The sequence below is a fragment of the Neomonachus schauinslandi genome, chromosome 10 (genome assembly GCF_002201575.2).
Source record: "Neomonachus schauinslandi chromosome 10, ASM220157v2, whole genome shotgun sequence".
NCBI lineage: Eukaryota > Metazoa > Chordata > Mammalia > Carnivora > Phocidae > Neomonachus > Neomonachus schauinslandi.
Genome location: NC_058412.1, coordinates 87,413,022 through 87,436,785, shown reverse-complemented (window position 1 = coordinate 87,436,785; position 23,764 = coordinate 87,413,022). Strand labels below are relative to the sequence as shown.

The 23,764-nt window shown below is 52.3% G+C and overlaps 1 protein-coding gene across 1 annotated transcript in view; it reads right to left on the bottom strand.

The window, feature by feature from the left end:
- Positions 1–15,279: 15,279 nt before the first annotated feature.
- SH3RF3 (SH3 domain containing ring finger 3) overlaps positions 15,280–23,764 on the bottom strand; it is a 383,766-nt gene continuing 375,281 nt past the window's right edge. Inside the window, exons 10-11 of the mRNA XM_021680271.1 lie at positions 22,372–22,706; positions 15,280–15,448 (exon numbers count right to left, since the gene is read on the bottom strand). Of these exons, the coding sequence (XP_021535946.1) occupies positions 15,280–15,448; positions 22,372–22,706 (504 nt within the window). The remainder of the gene's footprint in view (positions 15,449–22,371; positions 22,707–23,764) is intronic.

Sequence of the window (23,764 nt, the reverse complement as noted above, 5' to 3'; positions counted from 1 at the left end):
AGACCCCTAGTTTCAGGAGCTCAGGCAGGGATCCAGTGTTGGGACCTTGGGAAGCTTCCATTGATTTCAGCGAATGGCCAAGGTGCAGAATCAGTGAGCGAGCAGACAGGTGCCAGGTCCTAAGGGCACCCTTACAGTCCACAGGTGGGTCTGGGGAAGGAAGAGAGCCCGCCCCCTCCGATCCCACTAATGGACTTCAACAAAACAAATGGCCAGGACCTCCGCACTGTGGGCACCAAACCTGCAAGTTTTCTGTTTCTGGTTTCCATTGACCTGTCTGGCCTTCCTTGTTGAGGTAGCCCTGAAGCTGTGAGGAGAAATATTCCAGCGGAGCTTCCTATGAGCCCTCAGATCGACCCAGCAGGCTACAGGCGGCACCAATGGCTTCCAGAGGGAGGGTGGGATCATCAGGGCCTCTGCAGCTCTTTGTACACGAGGGTTACCCTTTCCAGGGCAGGGCACAGTGGTTCTGGGTGGTTCTGGGCCTGGGGGGCCAGGGGTGGGTCTGGCGTTCCTGGAAGGCCTTTGCTGGGGAGGTCAGCTCAGCGGTGTCTGCCACCACTGTTCCCTGAATCGTGAACGTCAGGGGCCAGGCTGTGACTCACTAAGCTGAGACCAGGCACTTGGTGAGGGATGCTGCGCACACCACCCACAGCAACCAGGATCCATTTTGACCAATGAGGAGAAATGGTGAACTATTTTTTGCACTGAAAGAAGTTATTATGGGAAAATAATTGGACTGTCTGTTTTGGAACATGCAACCATTGTTGAGATCGTCGTCTGAAGGCAGGAGACAAGGAAATTTGCATTAATTACTTGGTGAGCGGAGAGCCAGCTCCGCGGTTAGCTGCCCCTCACACTCCTGGCCCCGTTTCGAAGCTTGGGGGCTCCTGTAGGGGGGCCAGCCATGATTTTCACCTGCAGGACAGCTTTGCCTCCTTTCTGCTGCCTTAGTGTGGTGAGTAATGAAAGCCTCACCCCTGGCTGTCTCGGGGCAGGCCCTGGGGCAGGGGGCGGGAGCTGCGAGCAGCAGGCTGCCATCCCCAGGAGCAGACATGGGGTGTCTTCTCTCCTGAGCAGGGGCCAGGCTCTCTATGCACACAGCGGCCATAGCCTGTGAGCCCTATTATCTGTATCTGACCAGTTTCTGTTCTGGGCCTGAATTTCCATTCAGCCCCAGCGGCGGGGGTGGGGTCCCGTGGTCCTCGTGCTGGAGAGAACCCGAAGGGCCTGGGAGGCCTCTCCTGCGGGAGGCACTTTACAAAGATTGTGCCACTTCATCTTTAAACTGAGAGTAGGTCTGTCATATCCACATTTCCTCGACTCACATTCTAGCACCAGGCAGGGCCCGGCACACGGAACTACCCAGAAGGGGTTGGCTCGGCGTTCTGGGTGTCTCTAGGAGAAGCTGTATGTGGGAGGGGGGAGGAGTGGGAACCAGAGAGGAAGGGAGGGGGCATGTCCCAAACTGGAGAGGGGGAGGCCAGCTGAGGCCTCGCAGCATCTCTGCGAGCAGCCGGGCTCAGACGGCCTGGGGTCTGGGGTGGGAGGAGACATCCTTCTCCCACAGGTCCAAGGCCCCCACCATGACTTCACACAGTGCAGTAACACAGCAGGGGGCTTCCAGATGCCGGTCGGTCCTATGGTGACAGGAAGTGGAAAGTGTGGGGAAGAAAACACCAGTCCAGCTGTGACCATGCACAAGCCCACTGTGGGGTACTGGCATCTGTCCCCTCTGGCTGGAAGCACAGACTATGGGCCTGGATACGAAGTACATTCCACGCCCAAGACCTGCGGGTAGAGGAAACTGCACATGGTGGGGAAGGGTCCACCTTAAGGGACAGTCCCCATGACCCGCATCTTCTCCCCAGTTGCCTGGCTGGCCTGGGTACAGGCCGGCCCCCAGACACCACCCGACATCCTGAACATAATCCTCACAGCTCCCTGAGTGTTGGCCTTTCACTGAAGAGGTCAGAGCTGTTTGCAAGTCTTCATTCCCTTGAATTGGGGGTGGCAGGGATGGATGGGTGGCTGTGGGCAGGTAACACCCCCAGAGCCACCTCTTCTAACAGCTCTGGTCTGTGCTTTATAGCGTGGGTCTCTGAGTCCAAGGCAGATGCTCGTATTTACCAGGTCAGAGCTGCACTGAGGCTCCACATCCGGAACCAAGTTATGAATCATAATAAGATTCTAGGAACAGCCAGCCCAACACATGGGAATTCCCAGGGAGTTACATAAGCTCGGAATCTGGCCCAGGGAGCTTGATACAGAGTTTAAGTTTCAAGCAAATCTCAGAGCACTGAGAGCATTTGATGGAGGAGACAGAAACTGGGCTTGCTGCCTTCCTGAGGGACATGGGGATGTGTCCATATGAAGGTCCTTCTCTCGTGCTCGCTCCAGGTGGAGCTGAGAACTCTGACAGGGGCCAAAGACTCCCTGGGGACAGGAAGGCCTACCAGCCCTGAGGCTGCCAGGGCCTCGGATGGGCTGCCAGCATCCAGGCATCCTGTGGGCCCCTGGGGTGGCGAGCGAGTGACCACAGGACGGACTGTGAGTGAGGGCTTGGCCTGCTAGTGACGCTCCGTTCCCCACACCTCTGGCCACATCCTTTGCAGCTCTGGGTTGGCCCTGAGCAGGGGAAGGGCACAGAGTACAACCTCCATGGTTGCCCGGCCTCTCCTCCTCCCGCGTGGTCCTCTTCCTCCTACTTTTCATCCAATACGGGAGTACTGGAAGGACACAGGTCTGTGTGTGTGGTTGGGCAGGGCAGACTTTGTGCTGAGATGGGGCAATGGTGTAGGTGCTTTCTTTTGGGCAGTAACTCTGGGGAACAGGAGTGGAAGACATGGACAGCCAGCCAAGGAAGAAGGAATGTCTCAGAATTGTCCCCCAGAAAGGGGGATTCCACAGGGCATCTGTCCAAGTGTCCCCTTCCACTCCAGCTTTCTGAACATTAAGTGCCCTGTAGGCTCCCTCACTGGGGTGACAGGAAAGCTTCTGGATACAAAGGTGTAGCCTAGGGAAGGCACGGCCAGTGACAGTCACCAAAGCTGGAGATAAAGAGACACACAGCAGAGGATAAGGGGAACAGGGAGGGTGACTGCAACAGACCAGGAGAGAGGCTGCACGGGGGTGAAATGAAAAATCCTTAGTGACCAGGCACGGGAGAGAACACACCCCAGCCGGTTGCACTGTGCTGTGTACACCTGGGGGGCTACACCAGGGCACCCCCAGGGCGGGGGCGGATGGATGGAGTGGGGGCTGTTAGAAAGGGTAAGTGGCAGCCGAAGGTGGAGAGTGGCCAGGCTTTAGGGGAAGGAGGGAGGGTATGTGGAGGGCAGCCCCTGGAGCCTGCCTGGACCCTACTAGCTGAGACCGGGAGGGGTGTTCACCTCGGGATGTGCAGGGTGCCTGGGCCGTGCTGAGTGGACGTGTCCAGCCAGCAGTCAGATCCAGCAGTGAGGCTCAGGAGAGGGGGAGGCCGAGGCACAAGTGTGAGAGCCTCAGACAGCAAGGATGCACAAGGCCATCACGGGAACACGACAGGGAGAGAGGAGCCATGGGACCCCAGGCAGAGAGTGTCACAGCCAGAGCCAAAGGGAGAGAGAGCTTCCAGAAAAAGGGGGGCACCTCGCAGAGCAAACGAGGCAGAGCAGGCTAAATGAAGTCAGGGCAACCGTACCTAGAATTGGTTTGTATGTTGAGACTCATGTCACCCCACTTCATTCTCACATGAGTGAGGCTTTCGAGAGGCGCAGGGTGGCCATGAGCTCTCCCATGGCCAGGAGGCAGGGATGCGCTGGGGTGGGGGGCATGTCCTATGGAGCCTTCCTCTCTGTTTCTGTGGGGCTTGACAGCAGTCAGGTCAAAGTGGCCATGGGCACTGGTTCCTGAATCAGCCTCAGACTAGGACCATGTTGCCTGGAATAGATGTATTCTTTCTCTCCCCTTTGTACGTGAGGACCCAGACTCTGTCCTATGCCCTCAGCAAGGCCTTACCTGGGCAGCGAGGGCCTGGGCAGGCTTGGGGAGCCTCCTGCCTGGTGTTCCGTGGCAGTCGTGGTCGCGAGAGCTCTGGGTGGAAAGCCAAGACCTAAGGGGATGAGGATCCAGCCTCTGCTTCTCTCTTCCATGTCACCCCTCAGCTGGGCCGACTGACTTGGGGTGTGTCCTGCTTTCTAGACACTTAGAGTGACCACAGACGTGCAGATGGACAGCCAGTGTCTGTGTGGGCTTGCTGGGTGGGAGGAGCCTGAGGGCTGTGCACTCTGAAGAGTTCTCGGGTGGACAGCTGGAGCCCAGTGCTCCCTCAGGGCATCCGACGGGGTGATAGCCAGGGGTATGAAGTAGGAGCCAACAGGGGTCCTCAAGGCCCTCTGATGGAAGAAAGCAGGGTCAGCTTCTTAGAGGAGAGTAGATGGCCCAGCTCCGCAGATAGCTGCCCCCTCTGGGGCCCACTCTGTCTGGTCTCCAAGGTGGTGTTGGGATGAGTGTCTGTGCCTTGTGCCGGCCTGACAGCAAGGTGGCGGTGCTGTGAGCAGGGCATCCTTCTAGCATACATAAATCTCCCTGGTCGCTCCCTATCTGTAGGGAAGGGAGCCAGGCATCCAAATACAGAGATGGCGTCAATTCGGATGTTTAGTCAATTTGGCAGAAGTGAATGGAACAAATAGGAGCCCTGGCCCCAGTTTCACCCAGAGTCACAAAAGCCAGTGGGGGCAGATGTGGGGCTAGAACCTGGCCCCTGACCCTCAGGCTCCCCTGCTTCCCCCTCTGCCTCCCCTCTTCCCTCCCCTATGGCACCCCTACCCCCACGTGGGTGCCGTAGCCTCGTCTTGGTCCTGAGCCCCAGCAGAGTGGCGGCTGACTTGAACAACTCAAGGTATGGAGAGCAGTCTCTCTCAGGCTGGTTGAGAGGACACCACTCCCAGGTCCCCAAGCACCAGCCTGTGGGCCTGAGCAGAGGCACACCTGCAGTGGGGAGGGATTTTCATTCTTTCTGACTGGAAGAGCTAGTTGTTACCCAACTGGGGGCACCTGGCACTCTGGGCCATCGAGGTATCTGTCATCCGAGGCCACAGAGGGACAGCCAAGAACCCACTGTGGCTGTTGGGGACATCATCGTCCAGCCCCGAGTAAGGCTTCAGGGAGCAAAGAGACACACGGGAGGGCCCCCTGGTTAGTGCCTGTGTGTTGTTACAGAATGCGGAGGTCAGATGGGGACGCTGCCAACGACCGCTCAGCCAAGCCACCCTGGGCTGGAATGTGGGCTTTGGAGCCGGACTGCCTGGGTTTGAATCCTGGCAACACCACTTTGGCCTCCACAGAGTTGTTTAGTTGCCCTCTGCCTCAGTTTTCCCATCTGTGAAATGGTCATATAACAGTTCCTGCTGCATAAGGCTGATAGGAAGACAAAAATGAGAAAGTGTGTATAAAGCACTACGTGTGGGTCAGCAGAGTGAACACTTGTACTTCACACGCACTCACTGTCATCACGGTCTAGCACCCAGGTGTCCACACCTCCGGCATCGAACCATTCTCCGCCTTTGCTCTCGCCTGCTTCCCTGGCCGTCACTATCTCCGTCTGTCTTGCATTCTGTTCCCCCCGGAGGGAAACTTCTTGTTTTGGTAGTTTGATCAGTAAAGAGCCTCCATTGCTGTTGCTGGAAGGGCCTAGCTTCTGGTCAGATGGGCTGCGGTGGGGACGGTGAGGGGTGTCACCTGGCACACAGCAGTGCGACCACCATGGAGGCTTTAGTAGCTGCTTTGCTCAGAAGGGGTTGTGGGCCATCAGAGCCTCTGTCCTCACCAGGAAGAGGAAAGAAGCCTCGGAACCCCATGGGCATCTGAGCCAAAGCATGACCCAGATGAACGGCAGGTGAGAGGCAGAGGCTGAAGGATGGAGTCTGGCCTCTCCTTTCAGCAAAAGCACCCACCATCGTGTGAAGAGAGTCTCCTGGCAGCCACAAGCCAGGGGTCCGTTGGGCCTGCTACATGGGGCACCCTGAGGGGCTATGGTAGCTGGGATGGTTAATTTCCTGTGTCACCTTGATTGGGTGAAGGGAGGCCCAAAGAGCTGATAAAATAATCTTTCTGGGTGTGCCTGTGAGGGTGTTTCTGGAGGAGATTAGCATTTGAATCAGTAGGTGAGTAAAGAAGATATGCCCTCATCAACGTGGGTGGGTGCCATCCAATCTGTGGAGATGGAATTTAACAAAAAGGCAAAGGAGGGCTGAATTTCCTCTTAGGCTGAATTTCTGCTTGAGCTGAACGTTCATCTCTTGCCCTCAGACACCGGGGCTCCTGGTTCTCGGGCCTTCGGACTCAGACTGAATTACACCACAGGCTTTCCTGGGGCTCCAGCTTGCCGACAGCAGATCGTGGGACTTCTCAGCCTCCATCATTGTGTGAGCCAATTCCTGTAATAAACCTCCTTTTATATGTCTATATATACCCTGCTGGCTTTGTTTCTCTAAAGAACCCTGACTAACAAATAGGCCTATAGTTGGGAGGGTTCCCGGGCATCCTCCCTTCCCTCCCCCGACCCCCACCACCTCCTCTGGTTTTCTTTACAGTCTTATAAAGAAATAACTGCACATAAGAGAAACGTTACCTAAGAGTGGTCTTCCTCAGGGACATGCGGACAGCTTCCTCCTTGGCCTTCACCATGGGTTAGCTTATTGGAGAGGGCCTTCCAGTCTGCCCATTTCTCCATGTCCTTGCCCCCACTCTATGCAAGGACACCACCACGTCTTTCCAGGAACTTTGCAGTAGCTTCTTCATTGGCTTCCCTACATTCATACGATCCGTTCTCTACCTTGCCCACAGAGGGAATTTAAAGAACAGATATGATTGTGCCACACTCCTCACAACTCTTCAAAGGGGCACTCTTGCCTTTGGCCTAGAAGGCTCACCCCTGCTTGCCTGACCCTTTGCATCTCAGTTCCTCCTTCTGTCCCCCACACCTCTCCCCTGCCCTGCCCTCTCTCTTCTCCCCTCCCCCCCTCAGCTTGGCCCAGCTCTCTCCTGCCCCTCTGGGTACTTGCATATGCACGTCATCCACCAGAACAGACTTCCCTCTCTCTAAAAACGACCTGCCATGCTGCTCCCCCAGCAACAAATGAGATTTTCCTTGTGATCCCTCTGTACTTTGTACTATAGTAATTACCTGCCTAATAGCTATTATCTAAGTATTTAACTTATGATCTTCATTGCAACGCGGTCTCCATGAGCATAGGCACTATTACGGGCTGAGCTGTGTCCCCCCAAATTTATATGTGACTGTACTTGGTTGGAGACAGGTCCTTAAAGAGGTGATTAAGCTAAAAGGAGGTTGTGAGGGTGGGTCATGGTCCAGTATGACTGTCCTCATAAGATGAGAAATTTGGATTCAGACATACACAGAGGAAGGCCATGTGAAGGCACAGAGAGAAGGTGGCCATCTAGAAGCCAAGGAGAGAGGCCTAGGGAGAAAGCACTCTGCTGACACCTCAGACTTCCAGCCTCTAGAAGAGGGAGGAAATAAATGTCTGTTGTTTATGCCACCCACTCTGTGGCCCTCTGTCACAGCAGCCCCAGCAGGATAACACAGGCATCATGGGTTTGCTCGCCTGTTTCCATAGCACCAAACACAATATTTTCTGACTGACCCACCAGGGCCCCACCAGGCTGAAGCTCCCGGGGATGCTTGGCCTCTTGAGCTGGATTGTCTTGCCTACATTCTTCTCCGTGATGCTGGTGCCTGGCACAAGAAGTCTTAGGAAACAGCTGTTGCATAAATGAGTACAAGTGGGAGGGATGGGGAGAAGGTGCACAGATGCAGAGCAAATGTCCTGAAACGACCGTGATAAAATGGGCCACATCCTCAGATTTGTCTGGCAGAAATGTGCTTACCCAATTTCTGGGCAGGAGGGAGCTTCTTCCCTGCTATCTTGGCACTGCCCATTCTTGCCAAGAATCTCCAGGCAGGAAGAAGCTTGAATCTCACCCTTGAGCAGGCTGGATCCCTCTGCCATGTGCTACCAACCCCTGTTCTCCTCAGCCACAGGGCCTTTCATGCTTCTAGTTACTCATTCGAGACTGGCCTTCCTTGCCAGACTGTAAACTCCATCCTCCCTCACCCTGTCTGGAGGGGCAGCCTGGCACCCGTGAGTGCCCCCTGGCCATGCATGTCCTGGGGAGTGATGGATGAAGACTGGAGGCCGCCAAGGTGCCTGGATGGGTACACTTCCTCCATGACACCTCCTTTCAGCCTCCTGGCTTTCATCTGGTTCTATTTTTTAGGGCACTGAAGAACGTGACTTCCTCCAAACTGAGAATTTTACTCCATGTTTATGTCCAAGTCTGTCGTATTTCCTATGGGACTTTTTTGAGATTTGGTGTTTATATCTCACCTTCAGAAGTATGGTGCAGTCTCTCTGATGGGCCACTTTCTCAGACTTTGCTAGGATGTTTCTAGGGGCGGTGTCCTGGGGTGGGGGATAGCCCTGTGGAGTGGGCATCTGCTGGTTTTAGCTGGTCAGTCATAATCTCCTTCACTTTTGCCACCAGCACTATAGGGCATCCTCTTGCCCCCATCTTCAATCCACGTGGTTTGGCTGGATGAGAGCTCAGAGACAGCCTTTATCTCAGGTCCCATCAGTTAGCAAATTCCTGCCCTCTGCACAATGGCCGAGTCAGGGAGATAGGCATGGGCCCAGTCTGAACCAGTGGGGTCAATCCTAAGATTTTGTCTGGGATCACTGAGAAAGAGAAACTCTCTTTCTGCGGGGATAGCTGAGGTGTTAGGCATCCCAAACCTGCTAGTGATGTGGAGAGCACCTGCCTGAGAGACAGGAGCCAACATGGAGGACAGCAAAGCCAGGAGCATATGAGTACCTGGATCCAGCTGTGCCTGAAGTAAGATATACCCAAACTAGTTCCTTCTTCTTTTTTTAAAGATTTTATTTATTTCTTTGGGAGAGAGAGAGAGAGTGAGAGCACGAGAAGGGGGAGGGTCAGAGGGAGAAGCAGACTCCCCACTGAGCAGGGAGCCCCATGTGCAACTCGACCCTGGGACTCCAGGATCATGACCTGAGCCAAGGCAGACGCTTAACTGACTGACCGCCTAGGCACCCCTAAACTAGCTTCTTAATAAATATACAATTTGTATTTTGGGCAGGACATTCTACACATTGCAAGATGTTTACCATCTCCAGTTCCTACCAGCAAAATGAAGGACGTTTCCCTAGTCATTGTAACAACCAGAACCACCCCCCCCCCATCATTTTCGCATATCCCAGATGGTTGCCCTTGGTTTTTCAATTACTTGAGTCAAGAATTTCCCTCTTTTTATTTATTCCAGTTGGTTTTCTGACATTTTCAAATAATGACTAATGACAGTCTATCAACATTTTTGGGTGTCAGGGATTTAATCCTTAACATGTCAGTTAATCTTGTAGAGCACAAGACTAGTTCTGAGAGGAGCCAATGGCTAGCACCTGTCAACATGGACAAATGAAAAGTTGTCCAATTCTGGTTCTGGAAAAACGGCACAGAGGGACAGACCTCAGCATATTAGGGCAAGCCTTGGATATTGGGATGACAATAGCTTGACCTAAATCAGAACACCTGCAGCTCACAAGCCCATGATGCACTCCCTTGTGGGCAACCAAGTGCAGCCTCCTTTGGGAGATTAAGAGAGCCACTTGGAAGGGTAATACCAATTGAAAAAGAGATGAGAACTCCAACATGTTCAAATCAATAAGGATCTTTATAAGATCCACAAAGATGGTGACTGGGTCTGTGAGACCAGGCCAGTGGTGGGAACTCGCTTAGGGAGGGAGGGATTCAGGCTGTAGCATTTTCTCTGAGCTGCACAGGCTTTATGAGGGGATGCTGTGTCTTGCCTCCACATGTCAGGTCTAAGTGAGAGGAGAAACATTTATCTCAACATTGGAAGGGACCTAGAGATGCTCTGGTCCTTCCTTCCCTCTAGTATGGCCCCAGAGTGTGTTCCGTCAGGCACAGCTCAGAGCAGGCTGCTAATAATCATCAATGGCTGCCCTGCCTATGGGACTGAGCATAGACTCCTCTTGGCATTCAAGCCTCTTTCAACCACAGCTCCCCCATGCACTAGCGTGTGGTCTTACACCAGGCATCAGGTCTTGTGTTGCCTCTGGTTCTCCATCTATAAATAGTACGACAGCAGTGCCCAGCTCCAAAGGTGGTTCCAACAGATAGCAGAGTAAGTGTTGGCTGCTACAACCATCATTTTAGGATTTCTGCTGCATTCAGTAAAGAGCCAGAGATTGGATGTCAGAAGTCTTGGCCCTGCCACTTGTTTAACTCAGAGCTAATAGAATTTCTTAGAGTCTTGATTTCTTCATCTATAAAATGAGAATAAGGACCACATTTCAAGGAGATGCTGTGGGGACGAAGGGAGATAGTGTTTGTAAATCAAGTATAAGGAAAAGATTTTGGATAATATGTCAGTCCCTTCATTTGGAAAGGCCGCAGGCCCTGGCCTCCCCCACCCTCTAAAAAGCACAGTTTCAGCAGAGATTCACAGGGAGGCATCCGAGGGGCTTGACTCCCGCTCCCATGAGTCTTCACACAACTCTGTGCATCTCTCCCAGACTAGCCCATCTTGTTAACAGCCAGGTGTGAGTTGTCCTAGCAGCTCTGCTGACGGCTGGCCGCTCTTACTCCCTGGAGCTTGCCCGGCAGCACCCAGTATGGCTCTTCATGAAGAAATGTAAATGAAGGACTGCCTGCGGAGCTTCTCCTCTGGGAAAGAAGACCCAGTGCTCTCCCGGTGCAGACATGCCACCTTGTAAGTTAGAGGCAGAGATGTGACTCCTGCTCATAAAATCCACAGGGCCTGAGCCCTCCGCTGAAGGTTCAGCTTACTGGTGACTGGTGACAAATGCCCAGTATGCAGGCTGACTGGTCGAGTTTCCTTGAATAGAAAGCTGTTCTCCCTGTGGGTGTTAAACCAGCAAAAGGAAGTTAGTTCTGTTTGCTTAGTGAGCATGGGTTCAGAACACAGAAGTTATGTGACTTGAATGTAAAATGGCACCAGATCCTGCGAGGTTGCCATATCTGCCTCTATAGTCAGGGTACCCCTGCCCCACAGACTTGTGCATTGTCCGACCGGGCACCCTTTCTTGATATATTGTGATGGGCACTGCCTACATGTTCTCTGTCCCCATCTTTTCATGCTCTCATTCTTGACATTTTATTTCTGTAGAGGGTTTAGGGTCCAGCTTGTGGAGCTACAGTAGGCTTGAATCTGGGTCATAATGTTCTGTGAGCAGTGTGACCTGAGGCAATTCATTTCACCTCTTCTAAGGTGAAGATTGCTCATCTAGCAAATGAGAATAAGAGTATCTTTCACTGAGGGCGGGAGGGTTAAGTGAGCGTGTAGCATACTTCCTTATTATGGTGTTGGGCCCTCACTATACTCCCCATCCATAACCTGTGTTTATACACATTCACTTAATTTTTGTAGAAGAGTAAAATGGCTCCGTGCTGAGCTTTCTTCCAGCTCAAGGATATGTGTGATAGTCAAAGACTTGGTGGGTGTCTTGGCTACGAAGGCAGTGAGATCCTATTTCAAGAAGCACCCTGACATGTTTCAGGCTGGTAGGGTGGCCCTCTGCCAGGCATGGGTCTATCTGGCTGATGTGGAGACAGGCCCACTTTTCTGGAGGTCGGTGGCCTCCTGAAGTCCCCGCTGTTGGTGGATTCCAGGCCCTCTCCTCCTTGTGCTCCAGAGAATAGCTCCCCACAGCTCGGGCACTGTGAGGGCCAGACAGACAAGGGCAGGGCGATGAGTGTGCTGGTCTGGGAGGTCAATTCCAGGCACTTCTGGAATTGATGGACTTTGCTGCTGGCACAAAACACTTTCCCACAAGAAAGGAATGTGAGTCATCTGGAAAAAGTCACTCTACCTTCCAGGCAAACGAGCCACTGGAGGAGAGCTAGAGGTTCTGCACACTGACCAGCCTGTGGCTCAATACTTACTGCCCAACCAGTGGATCTCTGGCATGTGCTGGATATGGCTGTCTTGACATTCCTGGTCTCCTTAATGACCCACCACCCTGTGCTCCCCACACGGAAGCATTCTGTGGTGGTAGGTGTGTGAGCCATTGTGCTGGCCAGCAGGGACACAGTGTGGCACCTGCCCCCTCATGTTCCTATCCACTTGGGCATTTCTGCTTGGGCCCACTCGGCCTCTGCCCCCAACCTCACTGCTCGCATCATCCAGACACAAGACCTCTCCATGTTCATTTTTATTTAAAGACTCAGAAACACAGGCATCATAGTTTGTCGTCACTGTCAGTTCTTCCAAAATCACACGCTGACATTTGTGTATAACAAAAACATCGGTGTATGTGTGTATGTGTGTGTGTGTGTGTGAACTGTGCAAAGTACAAAGAACTTCCCAGCCAGGCAGCTGAGCTTGTTTGGGGTGCCAGAGCCTGGTATTCACACAGTGAGGCTGCCAGGGAATTGTTTGCCCACGGTCTCCCCACTCCACTTCTGAGGCCCTTTGGTGGACCAGATATCCCCGTCATTTCAGTGTCCGCTGACCTCAGTGGTGGCTATGGACTCTACTGCATTCCTCAAAGTGAGTCACCTTGGCTGCCAAATGCCACTGATAACCAAGAAGTGTAAGTTGCTGGGCCAGGGTAGAATGTGAGGGTTCAGACAAGGTGCTGGTTTCATCTTAGTAGCCAAAATGAGTTTGTTCTTCAGGGCAAGTTGGCCCAAAGGGTCTAATTCTGCTCCTGCTCTTGTCTGTGGGCTAAATGGTCACGAAGGCTGATGGATTTGGCGGGATGTGTTTGCCAGCAGCCCAGAGCGTGGGGGCTGGTCGTGCACTTCCCTGCTGTCTGGGAGTCCCACCCCAAAGGATGTCCTGGTGATGGTTGGCGTATGGCCTTGTTTCCTTCCCGAGGTCATACCAATGCCTGCCCCAACTCTGCCACAAGAGAGGCCAGCTGATGCCTTGCAAAGGCACTGGACGCTGGCCCCAGCTCTCTGTCGTGAGGGGTGCTGGTTGCTGCTGCCTCACTAGGCTGTTCAGCGATTCCCACCTACCACGAGCATCGTGTGGGCGGTGGCTGGGAGAGGAAATAAGGTCCAAGTTAGTCTGTTTTGTTGCTTGGTAACTGCCTTCATGGTTTTAAAAAAGCTTTCCTTATTATCTGGGGATTTGAGTTAGTTCTGGTCTCCCTGGGGAACCCGTGTCTCACTCAGCATGTTAATCCATGCACATTTTTGGTGATGGCATTATTTTAAACACGCACATGATTTTTGTGCCTGGCAGGTGACTCATTTGGCATCAATGGCAAGTGGATACCTTCTGGTTGTCATTAACTCATGTCCAGGGCTCCCTGGGTTTAAGCTGGATTTTGTGTTTCTTTGATTCAGAACAAATTTCTCAAGTCTCTTAAATCTATGATCATCTGGAGAGAGGAGAAGAGCCTTTGTCTAGGCGTGATCCCACCAGCATGGTAGCCACCTGGAGGTAACAGATAGCCAAGTCACATCCCCAAATTAGGAACTCTGAAAATAAGTGTTTGGTATTTCAGAGGGTATTTGGCATCAAGCGAGGGAATGTGTTTCTGGATTTTGTTGCATCTTTGAAAACCAGGCGATCCTATGTTACCAAAGGCTAATTTAGTCTGCCTAATTTAAACTTGAGTGGCTTTGTAACAGTAAAGAGAGAAGGGGCTTATGAATTGTGACTTTGAGCTGATAGGAACATTCCTATCCTTAAGGTCTGACTCTCTTGAGAACGAGACTGCCTCATGACAGGGCTTCTCCCATCCGTGTCTGTGGGAGGGCTGGGCTGCTGGGCTCAGGAAGAGGCCTTGATGGACCCTGTCCAGGGCAAGGTCCCAGGATCAAAGGTGCCCCTTCCCCTCTCTCTCCTCCTGGCTCCCTTGGATTCTGCAAGTCTGCAGCAATGGCTCAAATCCCTTTTCTCCTCATTGTACTTCCAGTCTCTAGACCAACATTTGTACTGCCTGATAGGGAAGCATTTATTTAAAAAAAAAAAAAAGACGAAACCGTCACAAGGTGGTAAATCTGAACTGTGGTTGAAAACTGCACGTTTCAGTACTGAGAAATCATATTTTGATAATGCTAATTGTAGTCATTTTCTCTAAAGCAATAAAAGGAAAATTCTGCCTTCCTAGGCTGGGGTTGACCTTCATGTTCTTTTTACTGCCACACAAAAGGCAATTATAGTGACCCTTCCTTGAAATGGTTCCAGTTCTTGAATAATAATTACCACTGTCTAGACATAGCACGGGGCTTTGGTAAGGGTTTAAAGAAACTGGCTTTTTCCAAACTCCCTCCAACCACTTAAATGGGTTCCCTCTTCTTCACAGACCAGTAGCCAGCACTGATGTTAGGTATGTGGGCTTTTCAGAGTTTTCCAAAATTCACATGGTACATATAAAAATTCTGCCCACTTGATATCAGCTCATTTTTTTCTTTCAAGCTCAACCAAGTCAAAACTGGTTTTACAAAAAGGCAGCACCAGATGTATGAAAAATAGGCAATGTATGACCTATTAGAAATATAGAAAGTCTAACAGCTTTACTTTAAAAAGATGTTGTAAGAAAGAAGCAATGCAAAGGGACAGTGGCGGCAAAATGAAACGTGTGGCTTATAATATGGGTAGGAGACAAAGCCAAGTGCGATCTTGTGCCTCCAACAGGAGCTGCGTGCTGGGCTGCCCCAGGGACGCTGGCCACCCGGCCAAGGCCCTGCGCCGGGAACACCCCTGCTGAGTGGCCAGGTGGCAGGCGACTGAGGTATATAGAGAGGTGATGGAGCAATCTGGACCCCCCACGAGAAGCCCAGGGCAGCTCGTCAAGACATTCTGCCGATGCCCTGAGCCCCGTGCCCGCCACCCAAGCCCTGCAGCCCTTCCGCAGCTTCCAGGCTCGTGTGGGCAGCGAACAAGAATGCTGCCGCTTAGCAGTCCGTCACAGAGCCAATCGACCCGCATCAGCAGCTTCTCTTTTCAAAGATATTTCTTTACAGTTTATGCAGAGGGAAGCATTTTGTCGGAGAATGACCCCCAGGGTGTGCTCTTGGTGGGGGGTTGTGGGCAAAGGCACGACCTCCACATCCCCCGGCTCCCGTCCCCGTCCAGGGTGGCCTCGCCAGGAGCCTCGAAAGGGACCTGGACCCTCCGTGGCCTGACTGCCTCTCTCTGCCCCCTGGGGATCTCGGGGAGCCTTCGTGCCTGGGGAGTGGGGTGTGGGGAGCGTGTCTTCAGAAGCTCTCCACAAAGCTGCCCGGGAAGAGACCGGTGCGGCCATTCCTCTGCAGGGTCCCCTTGTACCAGCCGTCCTCCCGCTTCTTGTGCACAAAGACAATGTCGCCTTCCTTCAGCTCAATCTCCGCCTCACTCTGGGGAGGATACGAGACCACCACGCGGTACCTGGGGGGGAAACAAACACCACATTGGGTGAGCCTGACCCTAGGCTGGAGGATGACCCCCAGGGCCTGCTCTTCTCTCTGCCTTTCCTTTTCATCCAGTGTAAATTATTATAATTTGGGGCTACTTCCCCCACTTTTAAAATTTTCTACTTTGATTTTAATTTTTAAACAACCTTTTTATTGTTTATTAAAATTAAAAAGAATAATTTCCCCGTGCTGTCCTTGTGGACCCCGATCTATACAGCTGGAATGTGCCTGCCTGAAATGCAGTCCCTCCCTCTGGCCCAGCTTGGACTGTGGCCTCGCCTGGGGGTGCTGCAACTGGAGGAGGGCAGCTTCGGCTGCTGGTGCGGAGGTGGGCAGTGCGTGTAGCTGGACCTGCGGCTCCACGGCAACCACCCAGCAAACAGCCCCTCTGCCCAGCCCAGAGCGTACACTTCAACTCGTGCTGCCTGCCATTGGCCACAGGAGAGGAATGTCAGCCAGACTAATGGCCCAGGAGCAGAATGACCGATGGCCTTCGGGGACTGGGTCACCCCTGAAGAGGAAATGAGCCAGGGGAGGAGCCATTTATTGGAGGGTTGGTAATGCTGGACCTTGGAGGCCGGGCTTGACCTGGACAATAGGGCCCACCCCTGGGAGGCACTGTCCCGCTGCTCTCTCCTCCCTGGCAGTGCCTGGGCTGTGGTTCCTTCACCCTCAATCTCCCTTGGGCTGCCGGCTGTGAAGGCCTGTCGCCTGGGTTCTGCCTCCCCCATCGGCCACAGCCACACAAATGGCCCCTGAAGGAGATCACCCAGGTGTCCCTGCAGCTGGCTGTCCTGAGGACTGTCACGGGGCTCTCTACGTGGAGCCTCTGACCTGTATATTCTGGTTTGGGAGAAAGCAGGACATTATAAACCAAAGAGATCCTACATCAGCTTTTCTTAAAGTGTGGCCATAGACTCCACGACCCCTGGGTCAGATCCCTGGCTCTATCCTGGACCCACTAATGAATCTCTGTGGAATGGGTCCAGGAGTATGGATTTTCAACAAGTTCTATGGACGAATGTTTGCTTGCTGCTGTCTGGGAGTCAAGGTGAAAGTGCTGAGCAAGTCTTCATTCTTCAGCCACCTGTGCATAGGGCCTGGGGCGCTGGCCCACTGGGATCAGGACAGGGAAGCCATGGTTTGGGGCACCTGGGGTTGGTACTCTGGAGGCTGGGGGATGATACACAGGCAGAGAAGACCCAGGCCCCACTCTGGGAAGCTCCCGGTCCCAGCTTGTTCCAGGCTGTGAGAGCAGAGGGCAGAGAGCAAGGTGGCTCCTGAGGCCACGTTGGCAGGCCAGCAGGACTCCTATTGCTGAGGGCGCAGGGCCAGCCAGGCAAGCTAAGTGCTTTGGAATGGCTGCAGGTGTGGGAGGGTTGGGCCCATTCCCACTGCTGTCCCTGGGCTTCAGACACTGGCTTTTGGGGTATAAAGGAGGAGAGAAAGGACAGTATGCCTCTTGCCCTCCTCCCAGCCCAGAATCTCTGTAAATGGCTGCCTGCAGCCACTCCCCAAAGGACAGCTGGCCTCCGTGTTTGTGAGATCTGTGGGTCCGGCACCCAGGCTGTGTGTGCGACGGCAGGGACCAGTGCAGACCCTACCTGCGGCTCTCTGCCCTCCTCCACCCTTCTCCAAACACCCGCCGCCTTCTCTTCTCCGAGGAAGAAAAGGCAATGAGTGAGATGATTTCTCAGACTTCAAACACAAGTTTTGGCTTTTGCCTCAACTGCCAGATGTGAAGCAACAAGCAACTCTGAAAATATAATTTGCTAGAAAGAAAGTAATTTGGTGCTTCTGAGCAATTCAATGACTTAATGAGCCCAGCTGGATGATATGGGCCTTTTGTATAAGAGTCGAGGATTTAACGTTCCTGTCCAGATCATTCCAAGACTCTGAGCTATTTTTCCTGCTGCTTGAAAGTAATTGATACTCCCTGTTATAGACACAAAGGGCCAAATGAACAGTTAAGGACAGCAGCTACTCCCATGTTGTGACCGTGGCGTCATAAATCAGAAGAGACTTCCCTGTGCTGAGGTAAGGTTATGTCAACCACAGATCATTTTCAGACATAAAACTCAGGAAATCAGAAGGCTCAAAATCAGAATGAATTCCTACCATTGCATATTGCAATTAACTTTACATGTGCGGTGTGGTGTGTCCTCCTCCTGTGTCATCTGCCCCCTCCTGACAGCAGGGCTCCCAAGGGGGCCTCTGAGTGGCAGGCTCTTCAGAGCACTTGCTTTAGTGCTGTTGATGATGTGCAATCCCCAACCTGGTAGAATGCGATCATTGCAGAGCAAGGTCCCTCTAGGAACTTGGAAGTAAGCGTACGTCTATATCCTGCACACTGAACTCTAATACCAACACATGTATTAGTTGCCTATTGCTGCTGTAACAAGTTTCCACAATAATTCAGCACAAGTTTCTTACTCACAGTTCTTTAAGTCAGACATCTAACAGTCTCACAGGATGCATTCCTTCTGGAGGCTCAAGGGGGAATGCACTCCCCTGTCTTTTGCAGCTCCTAGAAGCTGCCCACATTCCTGGCTGGACACTCCTTCCTGCATCTTTGAGTCCTCACACTGCATCACCTCGACCCTCTCTGCTGCCTTCCTTTTTTACTTACAAGGACTCTGTGGTCACACTGGGCCTGCCCGGATAATCCAAGATAATCTCTCCATTTTAGAGTCAGCTGGTTAACAACCTTTATTATGCCTGCAGCTTTCATTCCTTGAGACCATGTGAGGCCACAAAGTCATGGTTTTGGGGATTAGGGCATAGACATCTTTGGGAAGCCATTACTCTGCCTACCATGACACATAACAGATCAAAGCCAAAAATCTTTTAAATCCTAACAAAGCCAAACAATTCACAGGCCGGTAAGAGGTGAGGATAAATACATGGACTATGTGAACATGTGGGGAAAAAAATGTTGCCAATCAAAAGTGGGGGAGGAGGTGCCAGGCAGCCCTGGAGGCATCATCAGATTATTCTTCTATATGTCACACTACTTCATATTATTACAGACATCATTTCATATATTACTATTGTTCTTTTTCATGCATTCATAATTTCCCAAGTATTGATTTATGTGTTTTACAAATATTGTAACTATCAGATAGGTGTATCCTCACTTTGTAGATGGGGGAACGGGGACTCAAAGAATGAAGGCACCTATTTGGGTGAACTGGCTGATAAGTGGTCAGTGCACCTGTTTCTCAGAGCCACTCTGCAACCTCCCCGAGGGGTAAGAGAGCCAGGAGGCAGGCATCTAGAGGACGTGCGGTGGGGCGGCTGGCCCAGGAACTCCGCTGCACCTGCCCAGGGTCGGCATATTCCCGCCAGGGAGACAGGGCATTAGACAGTGTTACTGGATCCCATAACTACCCTGCTCTTATGTGTACCCAAGTACCTTCCAGAAATGTGGCTCCCTGCATACACTGTCCATAGGGCTTAATATATCTACCTAAGAGTAGGTTCCCGAGCAAGGGTTAGTAATGGGCACTCTGGTTTACCTATTAGGCCTGTGGGTTCGGCTCCTACAGGTCTCCTGAGAGCCAGGCCTGCCTCTAGTGAGCTGGGTTGCAGGCCTGGCCCGGTGGGCCTGGGGGGAGTTCTCCGTGGTTCGCTTCCCTGGGTGGCCTCCCTCCAGCCCAAACTTCCTTCCTCTGTGAGCAGTTTGGAGAGCAGCTCCCAGTGTCTTCCCAAATCCTCAGGAGGGAAATGGAGAGATCCGAGGGATTTTGTACATAGGAGACCCCCCCGGACATGCAGCAACCACAGCCCCGCCGCTCTGCTCAGGGTGAGAGAGGCCCCCTCCTCAGACTCCCCTCCTGGAGTCTCTGCCCCAGCTGCCCTTTGCCTTTCTCCCACCTTTGAACCTGTAAAGTGGCCTTGCACACAGCAGGCTCTCTGCCAGTCTGTGGCCTGCAGAGAGAATGCCCGGGCCTCCGCAGCAGAGAGTCTTGTTACAGCTGCTCCCCTCCAGCTGCGGGCTAAGTTTTATTCACGAGCCTGCAGGGGCCCTTGGCCAAGTGCTTTCTGGAGCTGCCTCAGCCCAGAGACTAAGCCTTTCCATTGTTAAACCCTTGCTCCAACCTGCTGGGGCTCCCCAGGACATGAGGCAGCCTATGGACTGCACAGGGTGAGGGGAGGGGGCATTTGGGGGCTCATTAGGCAGTAGCTTGGTTTCAGGCTGTATTTTGAAAACTCTCATCACTAACGAGCTACACAACGTGCTGGGGACAAGCAGGGTGCCACGAGTCTCTGGGTACAATAAGCCCTGATTAGATGGAATATTCACAGAATGAGAGTAATTCTCTGAACTTTCTAGTTAATCATAGACTCCCATGATTTTTTAGAATAGGGTCTTTTAAGACCTTTTATGAAGGAGTCTGGAAGTCAAGGGATCTGAGGAGAATAGAAACCTAGGGGAGATATGAGAGCAGCTTTGAAATATCTAGGTCTGTCATTCTCAGGAGTCACCAACTTTGTGACCTGAGGCAAAGGACTGGGAACCACATTCAGAAATCACAGGCCGCTGGGGGTTGGTCTTGTGGAAGGAAGAAGGTTCTGACATGAAAGAGTTACAGAAAGTTGGAGGAGGCTCCCTGGAGGGGAATAGAGGAAGAGAGAGAAAGTGTGTGTGTGTGTGTGTGGTATTTGTGTGAGATGTGTGTGAGGTATGTGTGTGGCATGTGGTATGTGCGGTACATGTACGTGTGTGGTGTGTGTGTTTGGGGGTATGTGTGTGCATGTGTGTGGCATGTGTGCGGTGTGGTATCAGGTGTGGTGTGGTAAGGTGTGAACCCAGTCTCCGCAGGGCTTGGGGGTTTGCTATAGGGGAGGCACTTCATGGTAATGGGTTCTGCACTGAGTGAGTCTGAACAGCAGGTATATCTTGGACAGACAGGGGGTTGGTGAGCAACTGTGGAGGACCCAGAAGCATATGCTGATATCCTGGCAGGGCTGTGACATGGTCCATACTGTTTGAAGGCCAGAGACACCCAGGTTCCTTGGTGGCAGACTGTACATTGGGGGGACAGCTGACCATGCTCCTCTTAGTGGGTCAGAGCCCAGGCTCTGAGGCTCTGAGCCAGCAAAGACCTGTGGGAAACCTGGAGTGGACCCCTGGGCTGAGTCCCATGGCCTTTGTGCCCTACCCTGGAAGCAGCTGTGACATCTTAAAATTATAAAGCATTACCCCCAAATTGGCTTCAAGCCCTGGCTTGGCTGCTAACTCACTGTGTGATCTTGAGCAAGTGACAGCCTTCAATAACCTCTGTTTCTTCCTCTATAAGATGGGATACCGAATTTGTAGGGTTCTTGCAAGGACTGAGGTAACACACACAAGACACTGAGAACAGTGTCAACAGATGGTAAGCCGCATGCACAGCATGGTTGTTCTAGGTGTTTATGGCTGGAATCCATACTGGTTGGTGACTGAATGTCACTCCAAAAATGTAAGCTATCATTCTAAATGCAAGCATAAATGCGGACTTACACTACAACGCTTGATTAGAAATCCATAACCAGCTCGCGCTGCCCCTCCACCACCTGGGGAGATTGTCTTCTCTGCGGCCCTGGGTCTCAGCACCACAGCATCAGCCCAGCTACAGCCCATCGTCTGGGTATGTCTTGGCAAACCTGCCTGTGGCTGATTTGTGTGGTCCGAGACTAAGAATACGGTTATTTTTTTAAATGGTTGAAAACCACATCAAAATAAGACTATTTTATGACACAAGAAAATCACATGAAATTTAAATTTTGGTGTCCGTCAGTAGAGTTTTACTGGAACACCCACACCCATCATTTCCGCTTTGTCGATAGCTGCTCCCACACTGTCATGGCAGAGCTGAGTAGTTGTGACAGAGACCTTATGACCTACAACGTCTGCGGACTTTACCATCTGGGCCTTGACAGAAAAGGTTTGTCATCCCCCATTTAGGCGGAACCTCAGCTAGCTCTGCCTTGGCGCCAGAGGTTAGTGGGTGCTCAGAGGACAGTGGTGGCCTTCTAGGCTTTAGGCACTGGGGGCATGCGAAAGAGCAGGCCGTCAGGCAGTATGGCTGATGGGAGGGGGGATTCTGACAGAAACGCCAAGATTGCTTTCTCAGGAGACTGCTCACATTTTTACTGTTTAAGCAGCGTTCCAACGAGAAGGCACTTAGAAGGGAAAGGACTTCGCCACTGTCCTAATTTGACACAATCCCCTCTCTCTGCAGTGCCTTCCAACCCTTATTCGAAGCTCTCGAAGGCCTACCTCAAATGGGCCCAGCCTCTGACCCCTTGTAAAGTTCTGGCACCCGAGGCCCCCTCCCCGGTAGATTCAGTTTATTGCTCTGTAAAACTCTAGGCTTAACTGTGAAATTTCTGGTTTTGGTAAAGAACAAATGAATATTGGCAATTTTGTATAGTTCAACCCAGTAGACTATATACATTGAAGCCAATTTGGGAGTAATGCTTTATAATTTTAAGATGTCACAGCTGCTTCCAGGGTAGGGCACAAAGACCATGGGACTCAGCCCAGGGGTTCACTCCAGGTTTCCCACAGGGCTGAGGGGACATAGTCCCTCACTAACATCATCACTCACTCTTTGGGCTCAGTACCCCATCAGTTCTGCCAAATGTCCTGATGAATCCCTTGCAAATCCCAAACTCAGGACCCAGGTGGATTCAGAATGTGAAATATGCTCCCCTTCATTCCCAAATGTGTTTTATCTGATGCTCACCATCCAAGCTCAGGAGCCTAGTAGATGTGGGTAAGAGGGATGTTTGGTAAATTTAATCTGCCGAACATCCCCACTGTCACTGTTTCCCTCAATGGCTCCAATCTCAGAGACAAGCCCACACCAAGGTGCCAGAGGACGTGAGCCCACCTCCCCCCCCCCTTACCTCTCCCTGGACAAAGGCTTGGGCTCAGGACGAATGGCAGCCATGGAGAGAGGTGCTTGCCTGGAGGGGGAAGAGGAGAAGTTCAGATCCAAGGAGCCCGCCTTTCTGTGCAGTGGTTCCATGCCCACGGCACCTTGCATCTCGCTCTCTATGGGGCAGGACCCTGCCCTGCCGTGGATGGACAGCGAGGACACTTCGGGCCCCACTGCACCCTGGAGTGAGGTGTCCACTGCCACCTGGGGGTCGTGGGTTGGAGAGATGGATGGTGGGGAGCGAGATTTCTTCTTGGTGGATGCCCCAGCGAGAAGCTTCAGCAGCCCACTCTTCTTCTCTTTCTGGAAAGACACACAGAATTGAAATCCAGTGGGTTAATACTCCTAAATGCCCTTGTTGTTAGTGAGCAGGGAGAGAAATATCATCTTATTTAGAAACTTTAAACAAAATCTTGTAAAGCTGGTTAAAGAAAGAAAACAGAGCTAAGACTGAAAGTTTCTCCAACTCTTATTTTCCTTTCTTTCCCCAAACCTGGCACAAGTACTCAGAACAGACCCAGGAGGCCCAGGGGCAGGCCCGAAGGTACCGTTCCCGGGAGAGGATGCTGTGGGGGGCCCTTCCCAACAACGTACCCCCTGCCATGGCAGGGCCATCCGGATGGGGACTTCACTTGCTGAGCCACAGGAACCAGCAGTCAACACAACTGGCTTCTTTTTACCTGAGCAGGCAGTGAAATGATTCTACATCAGGCTTCTTGAGATTAGCTCCCTCAACCCCTGGGTTTATATAGCCGAAGCCCATGTATCCTGCACATCTTTGTTTGGAAACCCTGGGCAGCACTGTATGCAAACTTTCCTCTGCAGAATTATTTGTACCACACAGTGTGTATGTGTGCGTGTCACATTTATTCCCTGAGAAAGTTCTTTGCAGGCGGGAAGGACCGCTTGTCCCAGAGCCAAGGGCAGCTCCCCAGTGAAGGCAACTTCCCTCAATGAGAAACATCCTGATAAGACCTCTTTGCCCAGTAGGTGGCTTCCTTATCTTAAGAGAAAGGGCTGTTACAGAATGTGACAACATGAGGTCACGGCTCCTCACACACAAAACCAGTGACATAATCAGAAGAATCTGCCCTTACAATCATGGGGCCATGAATACACCGTCCCACTACAATGTGCAGACCCCTCCCCTGCTCCATAGCTCACTCTCAGTTCTCGTGGAGGACTACCCACCACGCCCCGCAAAGCCACCTGCCGGTGGGACGATGAGCACAGAGTCTTCACTGGAGGCCCCGCTCAGTACTACCTTGACCCTTCTTTCCTTAGTCTCACATCCTGGAGGCTCAGAGCAAGCTCTCAATGAGGAACTGAGAGGCAGGCTGGGGTGGCCACACAGACCCAGA